General features: G+C 36.2%; 1 protein-coding gene across 2 annotated transcripts; it reads left to right on the top strand.

Moving 5' to 3' along the window:
* GNRHR (gonadotropin releasing hormone receptor) lies at positions 1–15,511 on the top strand. Of its 2 annotated transcripts, none has more exons than XM_024577598.2 (3): positions 1–538; positions 14,049–14,268; positions 15,174–15,511. In XM_024577598.2, the coding sequence occupies exons 1-3, from the start codon at positions 20–22 to the stop codon at positions 15,416–15,418; spliced, it is 984 nt and encodes a 327-aa protein (XP_024433366.1). In that variant the 5' UTR covers positions 1–19; the 3' UTR covers positions 15,419–15,511. The 2 variants fall into 2 exon arrangements, with proteins under 2 accessions (XP_024433366.1, XP_024433373.1); XM_024577605.1 differs by having other exon boundaries at positions 20–538; positions 14,177–14,268; positions 15,174–15,416.
* The last annotated feature ends 3,824 nt before the right edge of the window (positions 15,512–19,335 follow it).

Here is a 19,335-nt window from a genome sequence, read left to right as displayed (position 1 = left end):
GCTCTGTCAGCTGGGGAGTATGGCAAACGGTGCCTCTCTTGAACAGAATCAAAATCACTGTTCATCCATCAACAGCAGCAGCCCGATGATGCAGGGCCATCTCCCCACCCTGACCTTATCCGGAAAGATCCGCGTGACACTAACTTTCTTCCTTTTTCTACTCTCCACGACTTTCAATGCTTCTTTTTTGTTGAAACTTAAGAAGTGGACTCAGAAGAAAGGGAAAGGGAAAAAGCTCTCGAGAATGAAGGTGCTTTTAAAACATCTGACGTTAGCCAACCTGCTGGAGACTCTGATTGTCATGCCCCTGGACGGGATGTGGAACATTACAGTCCAATGGTATGGGGGAGAGCTCCTCTGCAAAGTGCTCAGTTATCTGAAGCTTTTCTCCATGTACGCCCCAGCCTTCATGATGGTGGTGATCAGCCTGGACCGCTCCATGGCCATCACGAGACCCCTAGCTGTGAGCAACAGCAGGCTGGGGCAGTCTTTGATTGGCCTGGCATGGCTCCTCAGTAGCCTCTTTGCAGGACCACAGGTAAACCATCACCGTGAACTTGTCAGTCTATGGCAGTCACAGATTTCCTATCTAAACTTGAGTGTTGTATTATTGTGCATCACATTCGGTATTGCATTATTGCTGTGCTTGGGCTCTGGACATCTGAGAGTAGGGTTTAATCCTGGCACTGTTACTGCGACAAATTTGTTAGCCTCTTTGGGTCCTAGTTCCTTTATTTATAAAATAGAGGTAATACTTACTTTATGCAGCTGTTGTGATGATTAATGTATTGAGGTGTCTAGAATGATCACTACCATATAGGAAATACTCCCCCAAAATATAGCTATTCTCAAACTATCTCATCCCTATCTTAGTCTTCCATCTATTTTTTCTTTTTGCTCTGGTTGACATGGTAAATTGACAGAATCTTTAGGTACTATGAAATTTTCATAGAAAGTATTTATAACATCTTGCTTGGAACTTCTTGAGTGGAAACATTAAGAATTCTGTTGTTGTAGTTCAGAAAGAACTATTCTCAGTTAACATGTTCTTAAGTTTGCAGCTGAGTGGTATTGAATAAAGAGGAAAAGTGGGAAGTCTTGGACTCTTGGAAATTTGAATATTTCCGTGAGGTTGACTTGGGCTTTTTTGGAGTGAGTTAGAATGTAACAGGCTGTTAGCAAAACTCTAAGACTCTTGGTGTAGGCATAGGCCCTCTCCTACAGGAGGCAGATGGGTATCTCTCCTGATTGTTTTCAACAGAGGCTCTCTGCTTTGTCAGCACTCACATCTCTGAAGAAAAAGACACATGTTTGCAAACAGAAGGATCCTTTAATAACAAATGAATGATTCTCTGTATGCTTGTAAATGCACAAGAATGTGTCAAGAAGTAAAGTCAGCCCTGGCTGGTGTTGCTCAGTGGGTTGAGTGCCGGCCTGTGAACCAAAGGCTCATCGGTTCGATTCCTAGTCAGGGCACATGCCTGGGTTGAGGGCCAGATCCCCAGTAGGGGGCACACAAGAGGAAACCACACATTGATGTTTCTCTCCCTCTTTCTCCCTCCCTACCTCTCTCTCTAACAATACATAAATAAAATATTTTCTTTAAAAAGAAGTGAAGTTACTTAGCTATAGCTTATGTCCTGAAGTCTTCCATTTTGTTTCCTTAAAGTTGGAGTGCTGCTTATTGATTGGTTTTCTTGGAGAAGATAAACACAAAATAGCTTCCTAACATGGAACTTGTACTGATGAAATATGGAAACTGCCCTAAAAAAATGTAATTCAGTTGTGAAGACAAAACTTATAAAAGACTAGTATAAGTATATACTAAATCATTTTAAACCTATTACAAGAGTAAGAAGAGGGAAAGATGAGTATGAGTTAAAATGGTGAAGGAAGATTTTAGGGTAAAGGTAGAATAGACCGAGTTTTTAAAGAGGAATGATATTTAGATAGAAGAAATATTGTAAGTCAAGGATCACATATATTTTTTAGCAAAGTTTGAAAGTATGATTTTCATAGGTGACATGTTTGGATGCAGCAAAAAACTGAGAGTTGGGACTAGCCAGAAATTGGGTTTGGTGGTTGCTCCCTTTTCTTTAACCTCATAGCATTCTTTTTCATAAAGTAATGTGATTATGGCTTTTGGCCTATTATTGCCTTTAATGTATATGCTCCTAAATAGTAGAGACTGATGTGTTCAACTTATTTCATATTCCCAGTACCTAATCAGATACCTAGCAAACATGGAATTTCAAAATATTTGGACCCGAGGAATTTTTTTAAAGATGAAATAAATCTTTCACCTTTTACTAAAAAAAAAAAAAAAAAGTTTAAATGAATGAATCAATGAATGGGGGTGCAGTGGATTTACATTACAGAAAACATTGATAGCCAGGGGAAATTCTGAAATGTCGGAACCATAGAGCTTTTGTGAGTCCTATGCAAAAAGTAAAAGGAATGTTTTCCAGTTTTACTGGGAAAGACTTGATATACATGACTGTATGACTTTAAGGTGTACCACATGATGGTATGACTTACATATATTATAAAATGGTATTGGAAAAATGCAGTTTTTGTTTGCTTGTTTTCTTGCTTATAAAATTAATTGTTTAGCCTTGGCTGGTATACCTTAGTTAGTAGCAAACTGAAGGGTCACAGGTTTGATTCCCAGGGAGGGCGTGTTCAATAGGCAACCATTCATGTTTCTCTCTCACATCAATGATTCTGTCCCTCTCTTTCTCCCTCCCTTTCCCTCTAATAAAAAAATTAATTTTTGTCATAGAAAATCAGTACATAGACATAAAAAACAAGCCTAAATTATAGGCTTGTTTACACTTTTTACACCCATTTGCAAAGTAGTTGGTGATTTGGAATACTGATGTAGATCAAAGTTAAAACAGAAGTAGCGCCCTTCTTTTTTCATAAAAGGCTATATAAAATGATTTTCCCTTTCCTTAAGTGGGAGCTTCTTCATTTTAATGTCTGCATGAATTCAAACGCAGAAGTCTGTTACATGACACTCACACTCTTCCGTATGACCGGGGATCCAGCGCTGCACAAGCAGCTTCCGCCCATCTGCCCTCGGCCTGGGTCCAGCCAGTGCCTGAGTGCAGGCAGTCCTCACTTAGCACACTGCTGTGGTAGCTGAGACCCATGAAAAGCATGGACGCCTTTCCAGTCGGCACAAGTTTCAGTTGACATGGTATGGCGCCAAGTGGGGCCCACCTCTATTTAATATATCACTTGCTGCCTTTTCCCAAATTACAAAACAAACATGACAATAGGAACCTCCTCTCAGGTGTCTTCTTATGCCTTCTGCATTCTTTAAATTGGAACACCTGAGTAAAAGTGTACAAACATTCAAGATTTCTTAAAAGATAATGTTAAATTGATTTCCAGAAAAACTATATACTATTGTTTTTTCTGATACCCTCAATGTAGAAAGCACCAGTCTTTTGAACTCTCTTGAATACAAATACGAAAAAGAGTATCCTTTTCACATTTTTGGTTACTGATATCATGACTAATTTTAGCATTTTTTAATTTTTATCAATATTCTAAACATAACCTTTGACATGTATTTATATGATGTTGTTCTAGTACTTTGAGTGATTTAACTTAATTGTAGCTGAGTAAATATACCACTTTACCTTAAAAAAAGACCTAGGATTACCACAACAGGTGCAGCTAATCTATCATCTCATAGAAATACAGCAAGGAAAAAGAAAACAATTTTTCTCTTCGCAATGAGAACACTTAGGATTTACTCTCTTTACAGCTTTTCCTGTATGTCATACAGCAGTATAAACTATAGTCATCTTGTTATACATTACTAAAATGATTTTTAACCAAAATATTTTGAGAAAAGTTACGGAGAGAAGAGAGAGACAAAGAATTTAGATCATCTGGCAAAGAGGTGATTAGGTTGGGGATGAAGGTGGTGTCAGAGGGAATTGATAATAATTACAAGGGACATTTCAAACAAAAAGCAAAGCTTGGCAACAAATGGGCTTTAGTAACAGGAGGTTAGTAATAGAGGGGAGTAAAATAAAGTTCCAATATTTTTAGCCAAGAAGTTTTCAGTAAAACCATTGAAACAGACACGTTGAGGAGTGTTTGTTTCTTGGTCCGCCTGTCTGTCTATTTGACAAGGAAGGAAAGCAGGCTTTGAAAAGAGCTAAGAACATTTGTGTTAGAACATAATATTAGCAATATAAGGTCTTTGTGTAAGTACAGCTATTTGGAAACTAGTTGGTAATTTGGAATACTGATGTAGGTGAAAGTTGAAACAAATAAAAATAAGTTAGTTTATGATCATAACTGCAACACAAACCCACAATGTCCTTGTCTTTTAAAAGAACTCTCCCAGAGGCTGTAAATAAAACATTGATTTATTAACTCAATTATTTTCATCTGAGTACAGCACAGCACTAATAGGAAGAAAATGCCAAATACTTATATATCTTGATGTATTGTAATAAAAAAAACATACGAAATTAAATTGTTTAGGAGTTTTAAATAATAAATAGGCTGACCTCAAATACATTGCTCTACCTGAGATATTTATGTGATTACGAGCCACAGAAAATAATGATACTATATTTTGTGTGAGACAAATGACCCATCTTTACTTTCTATAAAAGAACTTTGTGAAGTTTCCTGAAAAACCTAAAATACATATTTTATATTTACATTAACTCTCCAAAGTGTATCAGAACCATGTTATTATCCTGATTTCATGCATAAGAGGATGTCCAAGGAGAACCTTTGAAAATAATGACATTCAAACTTTTTCTGGTGGTAACCCAAAGTAAGAAATGCACACTGGGTGGAGACATGGTTTGCCTGTCTGTCTGCCTGCCTTTCGCCCACACACCTACGACTGACAAAAGGTTTTAATGAAATAAATACCCACTCTGTTCCATATTATTCTTTACTGTTGATTATGACTGACTAGTAGGCACAACCCGCAGTTTGAAAACCCCAGGGTTAAAGGGATTCCCTGGCTTTCCCAGAGTCACTGGCCTGTTGTCTTTTTCTCAAGGCCAGTTTTCCTTTCTATGACAGTTCTCTGCTATCTCTCTGAATAACGTTGGTCAGCCCTGTGACCTACGTTATGTATATTTGATGTGGAAGACAAGAGAAGGGGAGGGCTTTTCATTTGTAGACGGTGACGCAGGACCTCAGGCTTCAAGCGCTCTGCACACAAGCCCACTGTCAAAGATGCATCCGTCATGACTAATTTACATTGAAAGGATGACTTCGACCTTCAACCCCTGGTGTATATGTTAATTTTCTGTTACTTGAGGAATTCATTATGATGTTAGAAAAATTCAACAAGTGTGTTATCAAAATTTAGGCCTGGCAATCTAGGAATTTATGATATTTTGCTACAGGGCAGAAAAACCAAATTTCAAATTGGCCACCTCAGTTTTCCAACTTTCTGATTACTAACCTCAGAAACTAAATTCTCTGATAGTTTGGGGATATATTTCCATAAATTTCAGCATAGTATACTGTAGGAACTTCTAAACTTTTTACTAGTAATGGAATTTTTAAAAATTCTATGTGGAGCCCCAATAAATGAAACAGATATAAGTGGATCTGCTCTGGCTGAACAGGGATAAGGAGGCCCAATTCTATGCTTGGTATTCATGAGCCCCAATCATAATGTCTCTGAAGACCTCACATATCCCTGTAACAAACTGTGACAGGCAATGACATGGTAGAAATGGCATGGGTATTGGATTCAAACAAAGTTGGCTTCAAATCTCAATACTATCTCCTACCAGCTATGTGATTCTGTGTAAATTACTTAACTAAATTTAAATGCAATTGTGAAGAATAAATTATAAAGAATAAGACATATAAAATCATCTAGTACAAGACTTTGTAACCACTCAGGTAATGTTCATTCATTTCTTTCCTGTCTTCATGCCTTCTTTCATCAAGTCAGGAGAGAAAGATAATAGGGAAGTATGGGTATTAATATACCCATACAGCAAAACGACTTGGTTATATAAAGGTTGATTATTTCAAATTTCTCAAAATTATCATGCTTATTCTGACTGATAAGTAAATGTGGCCAACCTACTCCATAGGCGCCAGACTAACCCACTCATTCTGGAAAGGTGTATGTGTCAGAGCATAATAAATCAAGTCTTGGGGCCATCATTTCTAAAAGTAGGAGGGCGAAGGAAAGGAGGGAGTGAGGGAGGGAAAGAAAAGAAAAATGAAAAATAAAGGAGAAAAAAAAGCAACAAACGTGACCTGAAAGAAGATCTAATGGAAGAGCATCTGTGGTTAGGCTGGTAAGTATACGTTGAGGAGAAAAGACTTCCTGAATTAGATGTGTCCATATATAATTAAAATTGACATCATTTCCAATGACAGTCATTTAAAACCACAAGAATCCCAGAGCAGCAGATTATTTGCAGACAGAGTCATACCACTAGCTCATACCACCGTTCAATATGAAGCACTGCATATTGACAGTATTAAAATTCTAAAGGCCTGCAGGCAAGACACATGAGCCATTTTTTAGTGCTTGGTGTAAAGGTGTGTGGTCTGAAGATGTGGAGACTTGTGTTGACGCAGAGAATTTATAGGGCTAGAAAGCACTTCCAAGCTTGACAAGCAGTTGAAATTCGTAAATACTCATCAAACACGTACAATATGCTGAGAACTGACCTGGAACACAGTAACAGCATACTAATAGAAATAACAACAACAATGCTGATGATGACTAGTAATAATTATGGAGGACATAAATATTGGGCAGGAATTATGCTAACTGCTTTTATGCGCATTACTTTAAGTAAGGCTCCCAACAACCCTATAAATTAGATATTATTGTCCTTATTTTATTCATGAAGAAACTAAGGATAAGAATGTTATATAACATGCCCAACATTACCATCTATAAGCAGAGGTATCAGTGCATCTAATTAACTCCACATTCAGAGCTATTAACTACTACACTATACCACACTGAAACATTGTCTATTTCTTTTTTTCCTGGAGAAGGAAAAGACAGGAATTTTTTTTTAATTTTTATTGTTATTCAATTACAGTTGTATGCCTTTTCTCCCCTTCCCTCCCCCCAACCCCAGCTGAACCCACCTCCCTCCCCCCCCACCATCCCCCCCGATTTTGTCCATGTGTCCTTTATAATAGTTCCTGCAATCCCCTCTTTCCACTGTCCCCACCCCACTCCCCCCTGGCCACTGCTAGACTGTTCCCCCCGTCAATGTCTCTGGTTGTATTTTGTTTGCTTTTTTCTTTTGTTGATTATGTTCCAGTTAAAGGTGAGATCATATGGTATTTGTCCCTCACTGCCTGGCTTATTTCACTTAGCATAATGCTCTCCAGTTCCATCCATGCTATTTGCAAAGGGTGTAAGCTCCTTATTTCTCTCTGCTGCATAGAATTCCATTGTGTAAAGGGAGCCCTAGTACATTGTTGGTGGGAATGCAGACTGGTGAGGCCACTGTGGAAAACAGTATAGAATTTCCTCAGAAAACTAAAAATGGAACTGCCCTTTGACCCAGCAATTCCGCTGCTGGGATTATACCTTAAGAACCCTGAAACACCAATCCAAAAGAACCTGTGCACCCCAATGTTCATAGAAGCACAATTTACAATAGCCAAGTACTGGAAGCAACCTAAGTGCCTATCAGCAAACGAGTGGATCCAAAATCTATGGTATATTTACACAATGGAATTCTATGCAGCAGAGAGAAAGAAGGAGCTTATACCCTTTGCAACAGCATGGATGAAACTGGAGAGCATTATGCTAAGTGAAATAAGCCAGGCGGTGAGGGACAAATACCATATGATCTCACCTTTAACTGGAAGACAGGAAATTTTTAACATGAGGAGAAATGGTTAAGAGATTTCAGGAAAAAAATATATGGCATATATTTATAAATATATAAATTATATATACATATATATGGATGCATATTTGTAAGTTATGTGCCTCATACATTGCATTATAATAACTGGTATAATTTATATAGTATTTGTGCCAGGCACTATTCTCAGCACTTTCTAAGTATTAATTCTTTTAATTGTTATGACAGCCCCTAGGGGTGTCTACTATTAACATCTCTGTTTTATAGATGAGGAAATTGAAGCACATCATCTGAAGGTTAGTGTGGGGTAAGGTGAGGGTTAAAAGAATTCTAAAGAGAAATGAGCACCTGCGATTGACTGTAAAGAAGGAAAACAGATTGCTCTTGTTTATGATTAAATAAGGAAAACATGGATGAACCTGGGGCCAGGGATGAGAAGGGAGAAACACAAAGAAATTAAAGAAATACAATACAAGGACAAAAGAACCACTGGAAGTAAAATGATCCCTCTAATAATCATTAAAATGAACATGGTCTTGGAGCATAAAATAAACTAAACCAAGTCTAAAACCAATTAGTTTATGGGCAAGTAACATTCTGATTTTCCATACCGTCTAACTATACTTTCTTTTTTGAACTTATCAGTCAATCTTGTATTGCAGGTGTCACATACATGCTATTATCTTCCCTACCAAATATTTAATTCCATGATAGTAGAATATCAGATTTACCTTTTAGTGCAGATAAGCATCTAGTATAGTTTTTGATCAAGGAGTTGCTTTAAAAATAAGCATTTATAAAAATTTAAAAAGATAACCAAAACTCACATCATAATAGTATATTTTGAAGTCATTATTATTGAAAACTTCATCATTACAACTTAAAAATTAAAATATTAGAGTGAAAATGTGGCCCAGTGCTGAGAATAAAGTCAAGCAAAGATTTTTAAGGAAATATAAGACTCTCTGATTCTAGTAGTCCTCCCAGAGACTTCAACTCACATCTGCTGGGTCTAATTAAAAACTGAACTTTAAATAAGGTGGCTCGAAAAGAAGAATAGAAAACTTAAATGGTCCCTTTGTATTGAGGAAAAAGTTGTTCTGGGTCACAAAATAGAATTAGCTGACAGCATATTCGAGTTAATCTTGATTTTAAGATTAATGATATGGTCATTGGGCGCCCTCTAGTGGAATGATTTTAAAATTCTCTTTGCCCTCGAAACAAAATCAACATTTTAATTGCAAATAAAATAAACAGGATTGTATTCTATATTATATTTACTTATATTTATGTTATATTTATATGTTACTAAAATTTTTCTACTGTAAAATCAAAGAAAGGAAATATAGTATTTTTTTTAAAGATCATATCCCAGCCCTGACTGGTGTGGTTCACTTGGTTGGGAATCATACCTCAAAGCAAGAGGTCACCAGTTTGATTCCTGGTTTCCCTGTCAGTTCACATTCTTGGGTTTCAGGTTCAGTCCCTGGTGGGGGCATGTGCGAGAGGCAACCAATTGATGTTTCTCTCTCACATCAATGATTCTCTCCCTCTCTTTTTCCATCCCTTCCTCCCTCTCTAAAAATAAATTTAAAAAATAAGAATAAAAAGCATATTCCACTCTGGTGCTATCACCTCAAAAATGAAAGAACTACCTAACTTGTTAAATTAATTAAATGTACTAATTCAATCAAAAACTTAAAAAAAAATGCTGTCCCTCATTTGCTTAAAATAAACCTTGGCAACAAAAGCAAAAATAAACAAGTGGAACTATATCACACTGAAAGCTACTGTACAGCAAAGGAAAATATCAACAAAATTAAAAGACAACCTACCAACTAGAAGAAAATATTTGTAAATCACGTGTCTGTCAAAGGGTCATAAATGACTGTATTTATATCCAAATTACAGTCGATCTCCCTCAACCATATACATGACAGTGTCCCATAAGACTATAATGGAGCTGAACAATTCCAATCAGCTGGTGAATGTTGTAGCCCTCCTATCAAAATGCATTTCACAAATGCTTCCTGTTGTGTTACAGTTGCTGATAGTATTCAGTACAGTAACATGCTGTACAGGTTTATTGCCTAGGAGCTATAGAGGAACAGAATTTGTCACCCCAAAATCTGTCATTTTGGCATAAAGATTATTTTAGGCTAGTTAATTTTAAGAAACAGCAGATATGGGAGAAGCTCTGAAAAAAAACCAAGTTTCCCTTTATAAAAACCATTTACATTTGTAAGGGAAATCTCCATTTGTGAGGGGGAGCATTTTAAAGCAGTCACAGGCATCTCAGGCTATATCTCTGACAGATAAATATTTCTTTAAAATTCTGCTGAAGTACACATAACGTAAAATTGACCATATCATTCATCTTTAAGTGGACAACGCAGCGGCATTAAGTACATTCACACTGCTGTGCAGCCATCACCACCGTCTGTCCATCTCCAGAGCAGCATCGTCACCTCAAACTGCAACTGAAACTCTGTGTCTACTAACAGCAACTCCCATCTCCTTCTCCACAGCCGTTACCACTCTTTTGCTTATTGTGTTTATAGTTACCTATGCTAGATACTTCATGTAAGTGGAATCATACGATATTTGTCCTTTTGTGTCTGCCTGTTTCACTTAGCCTAATGTTTTCAAAGTCCATCCATGTAGCGCGTATCAGAATTTCATTCCTTTTTTAAATCCTTTTTTTTTCAATTACAGTTGACATACAATATTATATTAATTTCAGGTGTATACCTCAGTGATTAGACATTCTCTAACTTACTATGTGATCATCCCAATAATCTCATACCCATCAGACACCAACATAGTTATTAGAATAGTACTGACTACCTTCCCTATGCTGAAAATTACATTTCCATGACTATTCTGTAACAACCAATTTGTACTTCTGAATCCTTTCACCTTTTCCGCCAGCCCTCCAGTGCCCCTCCCATCTGGCAATCATCAAAATGTTCCCTGTATCTATGAGTCTGTTCTAGTCTGCTTGTTCTTCTATTTTTATTTTAGATTCAATTGTCAACAGATATGTATTTATTGTCATTTTTTGTTCATATTTTTGATGGGGCTTTTTCTTCTACTTCTTAACGAAGACTCTTTAACATTCCATGTAATACTGGTTTGGTGGTTATAAACTCCTTTAGCTTTTTCTTGTCTGGGAAGCTCTTTCTCTGCCCTTCAATTATAAATGATAGCTTTGCTGGGGAGATCAATCTGTGTTGCAGGTCCTTGCATCGCTTTGAATATTTCTTGCCATTCCCTTCTAGCCTATAAAACTTCTGTTAAGAAATCAGCTGACAGTCTTATGGGAGCTCCCTTGTAGGTAAATAACTTTTCTCTTGCTGTTTTTAAGATTCTTTGTCATTCAGCCCATTCTGCATCTCCAAACCTACCAGTCTCAATGTGGCATCTTCTTTAAATCCCTAGTTATAGAAATCCCATTTAACTGGACGGATTTTAGGTGGTTTGTTATGTAGTTTAGTGGTATTTTGGATGTCATTGTGGAAGGCTTGGAGTACCACATTTCCCCATCTTGACCCCTAATGATGCACTTCTCAGAACAGATGCCATCATTAGTTAAAAATGTATATAAAGGACTTATATAACTAAGCAGAAAAAAAAACAATTCAATTAAAAATGAGGAAAGGGTTTGAATAGATATTCTTCCAAAGAAGATATAGAAATGCCCTATAGGTACATGAAGAGGTGCTCAACCTTACTAATGATCAGGAAAATTCAAATCAAAGCCACAATGCAGTATCATCTCACAACCTGTAAGAATGGCTGTTATCAAAAAGACAAGAAATAGCAAGTGTTGATGAAGATGTGGACAAAGAAACCGTGTGCACTGCTGGTGGGAATGTAAGTTGACACAGCCACTGTAGAAAGCAATATAAATGTTCCTCAAAAAGTTAAAAACAAAACTACTATATGATCCAGCAGTACATTTCAGTGTATTTATCTGGAGAAAACAAACACACTAAATTAAAAAATATACATGCACTCCCATGTTCTCTGTAACATTAGGTACAACAGCCAAGATATGGAAATTACCTGTATCCATTGATAGATGAATGGATAAAAGAAATGTGATCATATAAATACACATGCACACAAAATGGAATATTGTTCAGTCATAAAAAAGAAGGAAATTTGCCATTACTGACAACATGGATGGACTTTGAGGGCACTGTGCTAAGTGAAACAAGTCAGACAAAAAAAGATAAATATGGAATGATATTATGTATTTGTACAATAGTTTAAAATAAATAAATAAAATTTTAAAATTCAGCTCATAGATACAGAGAGAAGATTGGTGGTTGTCAGACCAGGGTGGGGGGTGCTGTGGCAGCAGGGGCATGAAGGAGATCAAACCACCCAAAAGTCTAGTTGTAAATGTCATGGGGATGTAAGATACAGCATGGTGGCGATACTGTGCTTAAAAGCTGCTAAACAAGTTGCTGAGAGTTTTCACAACAAAAAGAAAATCTGTAACTATGTATGGCCACAGATGTTAACTGGACTTACTGTGGTTGTCATTTCAAATATACACAGGTTGGCAAAAGTAGGTTTACAGTTCTGAGTAGATGAAAAATAGAATTTATTCTTATATTATTTATTAATTATTGTATTATTTTTCCATAAGAACAACTGCAAGCTTACACTGGCTCACCCCTGTATACAAATACCTAATCATTATGTTGTACACCCAAAACCAATATAATGTTATGTGTCAATTATATCTCAATTTTTAAAAAGAAGAAGTAAAACTATACAGGAAAAAAATTCTGTAACATTTTTGTTTGAATTTACTTGTTATCGGGTTTAAAGTACGGGGGCATAGCCCTGACCAGTGTGGCTCAGTTGGTTGGGCATCATCCCAAAAAAGCAAAGGTCACTGATTTGATTGCCCAGTCAGGGCACTGCCTGGGTTGGGGGCATGCAAGAGGCAACCAATCAATGTTTCTCTCCATCTCTTTCTCCCTCCCTTCCCCTCTCTCTAAACATAAATAAAATTTTTTTAAAAACACTAAAGAGTTCTGGCACTCTTATCTTTTCATCTTATTAATATTTCATGGTAAATTGAAGTTTCTCCATGGAAAAGCTTGGACATAACTTGGTAAGGAGTGTGCTTGATGAATGGGAAAAGATTGAGCAATGTCCACTGCAACTTGTTTTTGAAAACTACTTGCAATTACTTTTGAAAACTATTTCTTTAATAGTTGATTCAAGTTGTGCTTTAAAAAACATAATTTCATACTTAGAGAAAGTTTGCCAGAATTGTACGAAGATTTCTGGAATATTCATACCTCAGATTCCCCAAATACTCGTAGCTGTTTTCAATGTTTTCCCATTACAAACAACGCATCAATGAATAACCTGTGCAAATGTATTTTCATATAATGGAGGTAGGGGTATATCTTCAGAGTAAATTCCTGTATATAGAATTGCTGGATCAAAGGTAAATACATATGTATTATGCTACTTATTGCCAAATATTGCTCCTTGTGGTCATACCAATTTTCATCCTTGCTAGCAATGTATGTGAGTCCCTGTTTCCCCACAGCCTGGCTATGAGACTATGTTGCTATTCTTTCTAATTTTTGCCCATTTGACAGTGATGATGGCATTTCAGTGTGGCCTTAATTGGCATTTCTCTTATCATGAGTGAGCTTGAACATCGTTTCATATGCTTAAGTGCTGTATCTTTTTTAATGAACTGTCTGTTCATGTCTTTTGACCATTTTATTGGGGTTTTCTGCCTCAAAAATAAAATTTAAATACATATCTTGGGGGCACATTTTAAACGCCAGACACAGTTTTAGGTGCTGCAGATGGAACAATAAACAAAATTACTTGCAAAGTTTACTCAGAATAATTGCACCTGAAATTGAAATACAAACAAGGTTTATATCCTCGGTTGAGGATTGCTCTGCAAGTTTGAAATAATTTCCAAAACTCCAAAATCCTATAGATCCATTCACATTACCCAAACATATTTTAAGTAAAGATCCACTTATAACTTTTCACATAAATTCCAAAAGGAAAATATTGCGTTTGGGTAACAACATGCTAGAAGACTGGCAGCATGCAGACGAGAAAACTTTCAAGAAAACGTGCAAATACCGTTGGAAATACAGTAACATGACTTTTTAATTGTTTTATTTTCTTATACAGTTATATATCTTCAGAATGATTCACTTAGCTGACGACTCTGGACAAACAGGAGGTTTCTCCCAGTGTGTAACACACTGCAGCTTCCCGCAATGGTGGCACCAAGCCTTTTACAACTTTTTCACCTTCAGCTGCCTCTTCATCGTCCCTCTTCTCATCATGTTGATCTGCAACGCAAAAATCATCTTCACCCTGACTCGGGTCCTTCATCAGGATCCCCACCGTATGTATCCCTTAGATTTGGTGTTAACCATGGGTAAACAGTTTTTAAACAGCAATACGCAGAGTGGCGCTTACTATGTGCCAGATGCTGTTCTAAGCAGTTTACGTGCCTTAACTCATTTAACGTTCACAATCACTCCAGGAGGTAATACTTTTATTACCTCCAATTTGCAGATGAGGTTGTATCTCCTAATGTTCTCAGTTTGTACGTGGGGTTAAAGATGGAAGGACAATTACTCCACTTACCCAGGATAAGCATTGGCAAAGTGTTCCTATTGGGCCTTCACAACCCTGTACCGACACCTGATCTGTATAATGTAGCAAAGTACAACTTATTGAATTTTAGCCAATATATTTGTTAAAATTAAGCTGTTCTATTTCACATCAAATCCCCTGTACCCACACAAAATAACTATGCACATGTATATGTGTGTGTGTGTGTATGTGTTGCATATGCAGAATATTGTTGAGTGTGTAATTGACTATTTCATGTGAAGCTTCACATATGTGCTTGTGGTGTTTTTGTTTCAATAACCTGGTGCATGCTCAAAAAATAAAATTTAGGAATGTATGAAGTAAACATGGGTAGGTTGGCATGACAACCAAGATGCAGAGAATTCAATTCCACTCAAGCTCAGTCTGCTCTTTTAAATTTATACTTTAAGAATCTGAGAACCCCATATTTGAAATCCAGATTAATTTGGTAAAAACTATTCATTATATGATATAGTGGAAAACTTGAAATATAAATGTGCTTTTCCAACAAATTATCATTATTAAAAACAATGGAAATTTATTTCCATTATATTCATTAGGTTGAATTAGTGATTCTCTCCTCCTTTTTGTCCATTGTAGTTTCATAATAAAACTAGTCTTTGAACACCTACTCTTTTCTCTTTTTACTAGAACTACAACTGAATCAATCCCAGAACAATATACCCAGAGCTCGGCTGAGGACCCTAAAGATGACAGTTGCGTTTGCAACTTCCTTTACCATCTGCTGGACTCCCTACTACGTCCTAGGAATTTGGTATTGGTTTGACCCTGAGATGTTAAACAGGGTGTCAGATCCCGTGAATCACTTCTTCTTTCTGTTTGCTTTTTTAAATCCATGCTTTGATCCACTTATATATGGATATTTCTCTCTGTAATTATTAGGCATAGGGAGTCTTGTAAAGAGCAAGGTAGTGAATTTTCCCATTTGGGAATGACACAGGTTGCAACCTACACACTTATAAACAAAGCAAAGCTTAAAGTTATGCAGTCATTCTTTTTTTCTTTTAATCATATAGTCAGAGACTCATTTACAAGGAAAAAAAACTTCAGGAAAAATCTTGAAATATTTTCCCTTAATTGCAAGCTGCTGAATTAATCTCTGCTCTTTCTGAGCAACTGTAACACATCGTTGGGTTCTCTATCACTTTCCTTCTGTATAATAATGTGAAAATATTTAAAATAGCCATGGCCTAAGGCAAAGAGATGCCAAAAAAGCAAGGCTGAGAAACCACAACACAGTCCTTTTTTTAAAATTTTTTTTTTGTTATTCAATTACAGTTGTGTGCCTTTTCTCCCCACCCCTCCACCCCACCCCAGCTGAACCCACCTCCCTCCCCCACCTCCACCCTCCCCCTTGATTTGGTCCATGTGTCCTTTATAGTAGTTCCTGTAATCCCCTCTCCTCACTGTCCCCTCCCCACTCCCCCCTGCCCATTGTTAGATTGTTCTTAACTTCAATGTCTCTGGTTATATTTTGTTTGCTTTTTTCTTCTATTGATTATGTTCCAGTTAAAGGTGAGATCATATGGTATTTGTCCCTCACCGTCTGGCTTATTTCACTTAACATAATGCTCTCCAGTTCCATCCATGCACAGACATGTCCCCTAAAGCAAGGGACATAAAGGAAAGAATAAACAAATGGGACCTCATCAAAATAAAAAGCTTCTGCATGGCTAAAGAAAACAGCACCAAATTACAAAGAGAACCAACAGTATGGGAAAACATATTTGCTAATGATACCTCAGACAGGGGCCTGATCTCCAAAATATATAAAGAACTCACACGACTCCACTGTAGGAAGACAAACAACCCAATTAAAAAATGGGCAAAGGACTTGAACAGACACTTCTCCAAGGAACACAACACAGTCTTAACCTCAGCAATCTGTGGAGAGCTTTTCTCCAAAAGGGCTTAGCAGCAATTCCAAGCTTATGCTACAATAATACGTGGAGCACAGAGACAGTATTTCCTCTCCCCATAGAATCGATTTTCCTTCCTATGGTTAAAGAACGCAATGAATCTAATTTTTCTTTGGTCTCAAAAGCATTCTGATGTTTGGAGTATTCAGCAACTACCCACCATCCACTCTCAATCTGACAAGACTTGTAAGTAGTTCTTCATTTCATTCTTTACATTGTATGTGAGTGCCTCTATATAAGTGGAATCTTAGAGGGGTTTGGATTTGGACAGGAGTTAGAACATCCCTCTAGGCTGTACAGTCTATGGAGTGTGTGGTAATTGAGTGTAGTAATAATAACATTGTTTTAAAATAGAATCAAGAAAAGACCTAAACTGGTTATGCCTTAAACATCATATACCCTGTCTTTTTATCCTATAGAATTTGAGTTTCTAATGTCTATTATTTATTTCTTTTTTATACCCTCTGTTCTAATATGAGGGATCTTTCTATCTTCTGATCTAAATAGCAGGCAAATACACAAGCAAAAGATATTTGATATGTAAAAGAAACTCTGAAAACCGGTTTCAGTATATACAGATCAAAGAAGACAGCAGAGTGTTAGAAAAAAGCAAAAGAAAAACTCTCTGTAAACAGGTGACTACCCCTACGGATACTCACATTAAGTGGTATGGTTTCAATAATATATCAGTACAATACTTCTTTTAGTTCAGGTCTCTTTCTACCCATTCCATGAAAAAAGAGAGAGGATGAAAATAATGGGACTATAATATCCATTAAATGAGAAAATTATATGAGGGACTTAAAAGAAAGTCAACCATTATTTAACTAATTTTTTAAAGATTTTATTTATTTATTTTTAGAGAGAAGGGAAGGGAGGGAGAAAGAGGAAGAGAGAAGCATCAATATGTGGTTGCCTCTCACGTGCCCCCTACTGGGGACCTGTACCGCAATTCCAACTGGGAATTGAACCAGTGACCCTTTGGTTTGCAGGCCAGCACTCAATCCACTGAGCCACACCAGCCTGGTTAACTTATTTTTTAATAGGTAAAATACCATTATACTCATCTGAGATACGTAGTGCCACACAAAAGATGAAATGTAATTTCCAAATATTCTAGGACATGCGGACTTGTGGAAAGTGAACAGCTAATTAGACACGATAGGTCTTTCCTTCTCTTATTTTTCTCTTTTTTGTACTGTGTTTTTTTAGTGTTGTAGTTTGTGGTGTTTTTTTTCCACATCCTACTTCATCTTCCAATTCTGTCTCCATCGGTTCTATTTCTGTCACCACTGAGCTCCTTCCTTCTGTACTTTCATCCCTACCTTCTTTTTCACTAAACTCATACCTTAATCAACCAATCTATGCTCCAATGTACAGTTGAATTGGGCAAGGCTCAAAATTTATAATGTAATAAAATGCTCAACTTTAACTTTAAAGTCACATATATGGATATGAAGATATTAGAGCTCTGCTAGATAACACAGGAATATGTGTCCATAACAAAACCACTCTTCTACAAATCTCTATTATCATACACTTATTCTTAAACTGATGAAAATTCTTACTTCCAGATCTAAAGGCAAAAATAATACACATATACAAAATATAACCTAAGGGCTTTATTAAAATATGTGTTTAATGAAGATATGTCAGTTTGGCTCTTATATGTTCAAGAAATTTTCCTATTTAGATATGTTCTCAGGCACTTTTTGATATATTAAGTAAAGGGCTGTTCAAAATCTTGATGCTGAGGGTCTTTAACCTATGGTCCATGCAAAAACTATATTTAAATGTACAAGCTTTTTTATTTCTATTTGTATTATATTATACCTTAAAAACATTATTCTGAGAGGGGTTTATAGGCCAAACTAGATGGCCAAAGGAGCTCATATCACAAAAAAGGTTAAGAATCCATGATTCTTATCTATTTATAGGAAAGCTTATAACAACAAAAATGTATCAGAATGCATTCATTTGTTTATATACATGCATAATAATGTTAATATCAAAACCATATTGTTTCAGTTTGATTACTCATCATTTTCAAACTTATTAAGCCTCTTAAGGCTCAATACGTAATGCAAAACTTAGCAGAAATAAATATATTACATGAATATAATGGTCCATAAATCATAATGTGGATATGGACATAAACTAAAATTCATAGTCCAAATGGTAAATGTAGCTTTTAAGTTAAAGATACACCACTCAACAAAGGATATGTAGTACTTGATGTTATAGTCAATTACTCTATATCCAATCACAATAAGAGAGAGAATCCAATATATCAGATAATTAAGATTCTATCTTGGTCATCTTCTCTTTTATTTAGCATATAAATCTGGTTTAAAATTTGATTTCCTGTTGCAACTCAGTTTAGTGAAGAAATTACATGAACTAATGACAATGAGTTGAACAAAAATTGTACTAATTCAATTTTGACCCAAGAAACAGAGCCAAAATAGCTTTAAAAAAATACCATTGGGGTGGATGGTACCACAAACATTATCTTCTAGGGAGCTTAAATCAGTGTAAGTTTGAAGTCCCTTAAAGTGACCTGATCTCAGATTTATTTGGTAGTCACAAGGAGATATTTGTGGGCAATTAAAAAATATTTATAATTTCATCTATTTTGCCTTTAGTTTAGTTTCAAATGTTGAGCTAATTTGTTGATATCGTCTAATTTCTATAAATTGCATCCATAGGAAGCTAAGTAAAATAAGGTTCAGTTTAATCTCTAACTAAGATTATTTAAGTGTTCAACTTAATTCTTATGGTTATTAAGCTTTTTAAACTCAAGTTTAAAGCAATTAGTCTAATTTTAAAAGTTATATAATATACAGAGTGCATGCATAAGAACAATAGAATAC

Source organism: Desmodus rotundus, chromosome 4 (genome assembly GCF_022682495.2).
Source record: "Desmodus rotundus isolate HL8 chromosome 4, HLdesRot8A.1, whole genome shotgun sequence".
Classification (NCBI taxonomy): Eukaryota; Metazoa; Chordata; class Mammalia; order Chiroptera; family Phyllostomidae; genus Desmodus; species Desmodus rotundus.
Note: the sequence above shows the minus strand (reverse complement) of the source record. Positions and strands in the feature narration are given on the sequence as shown.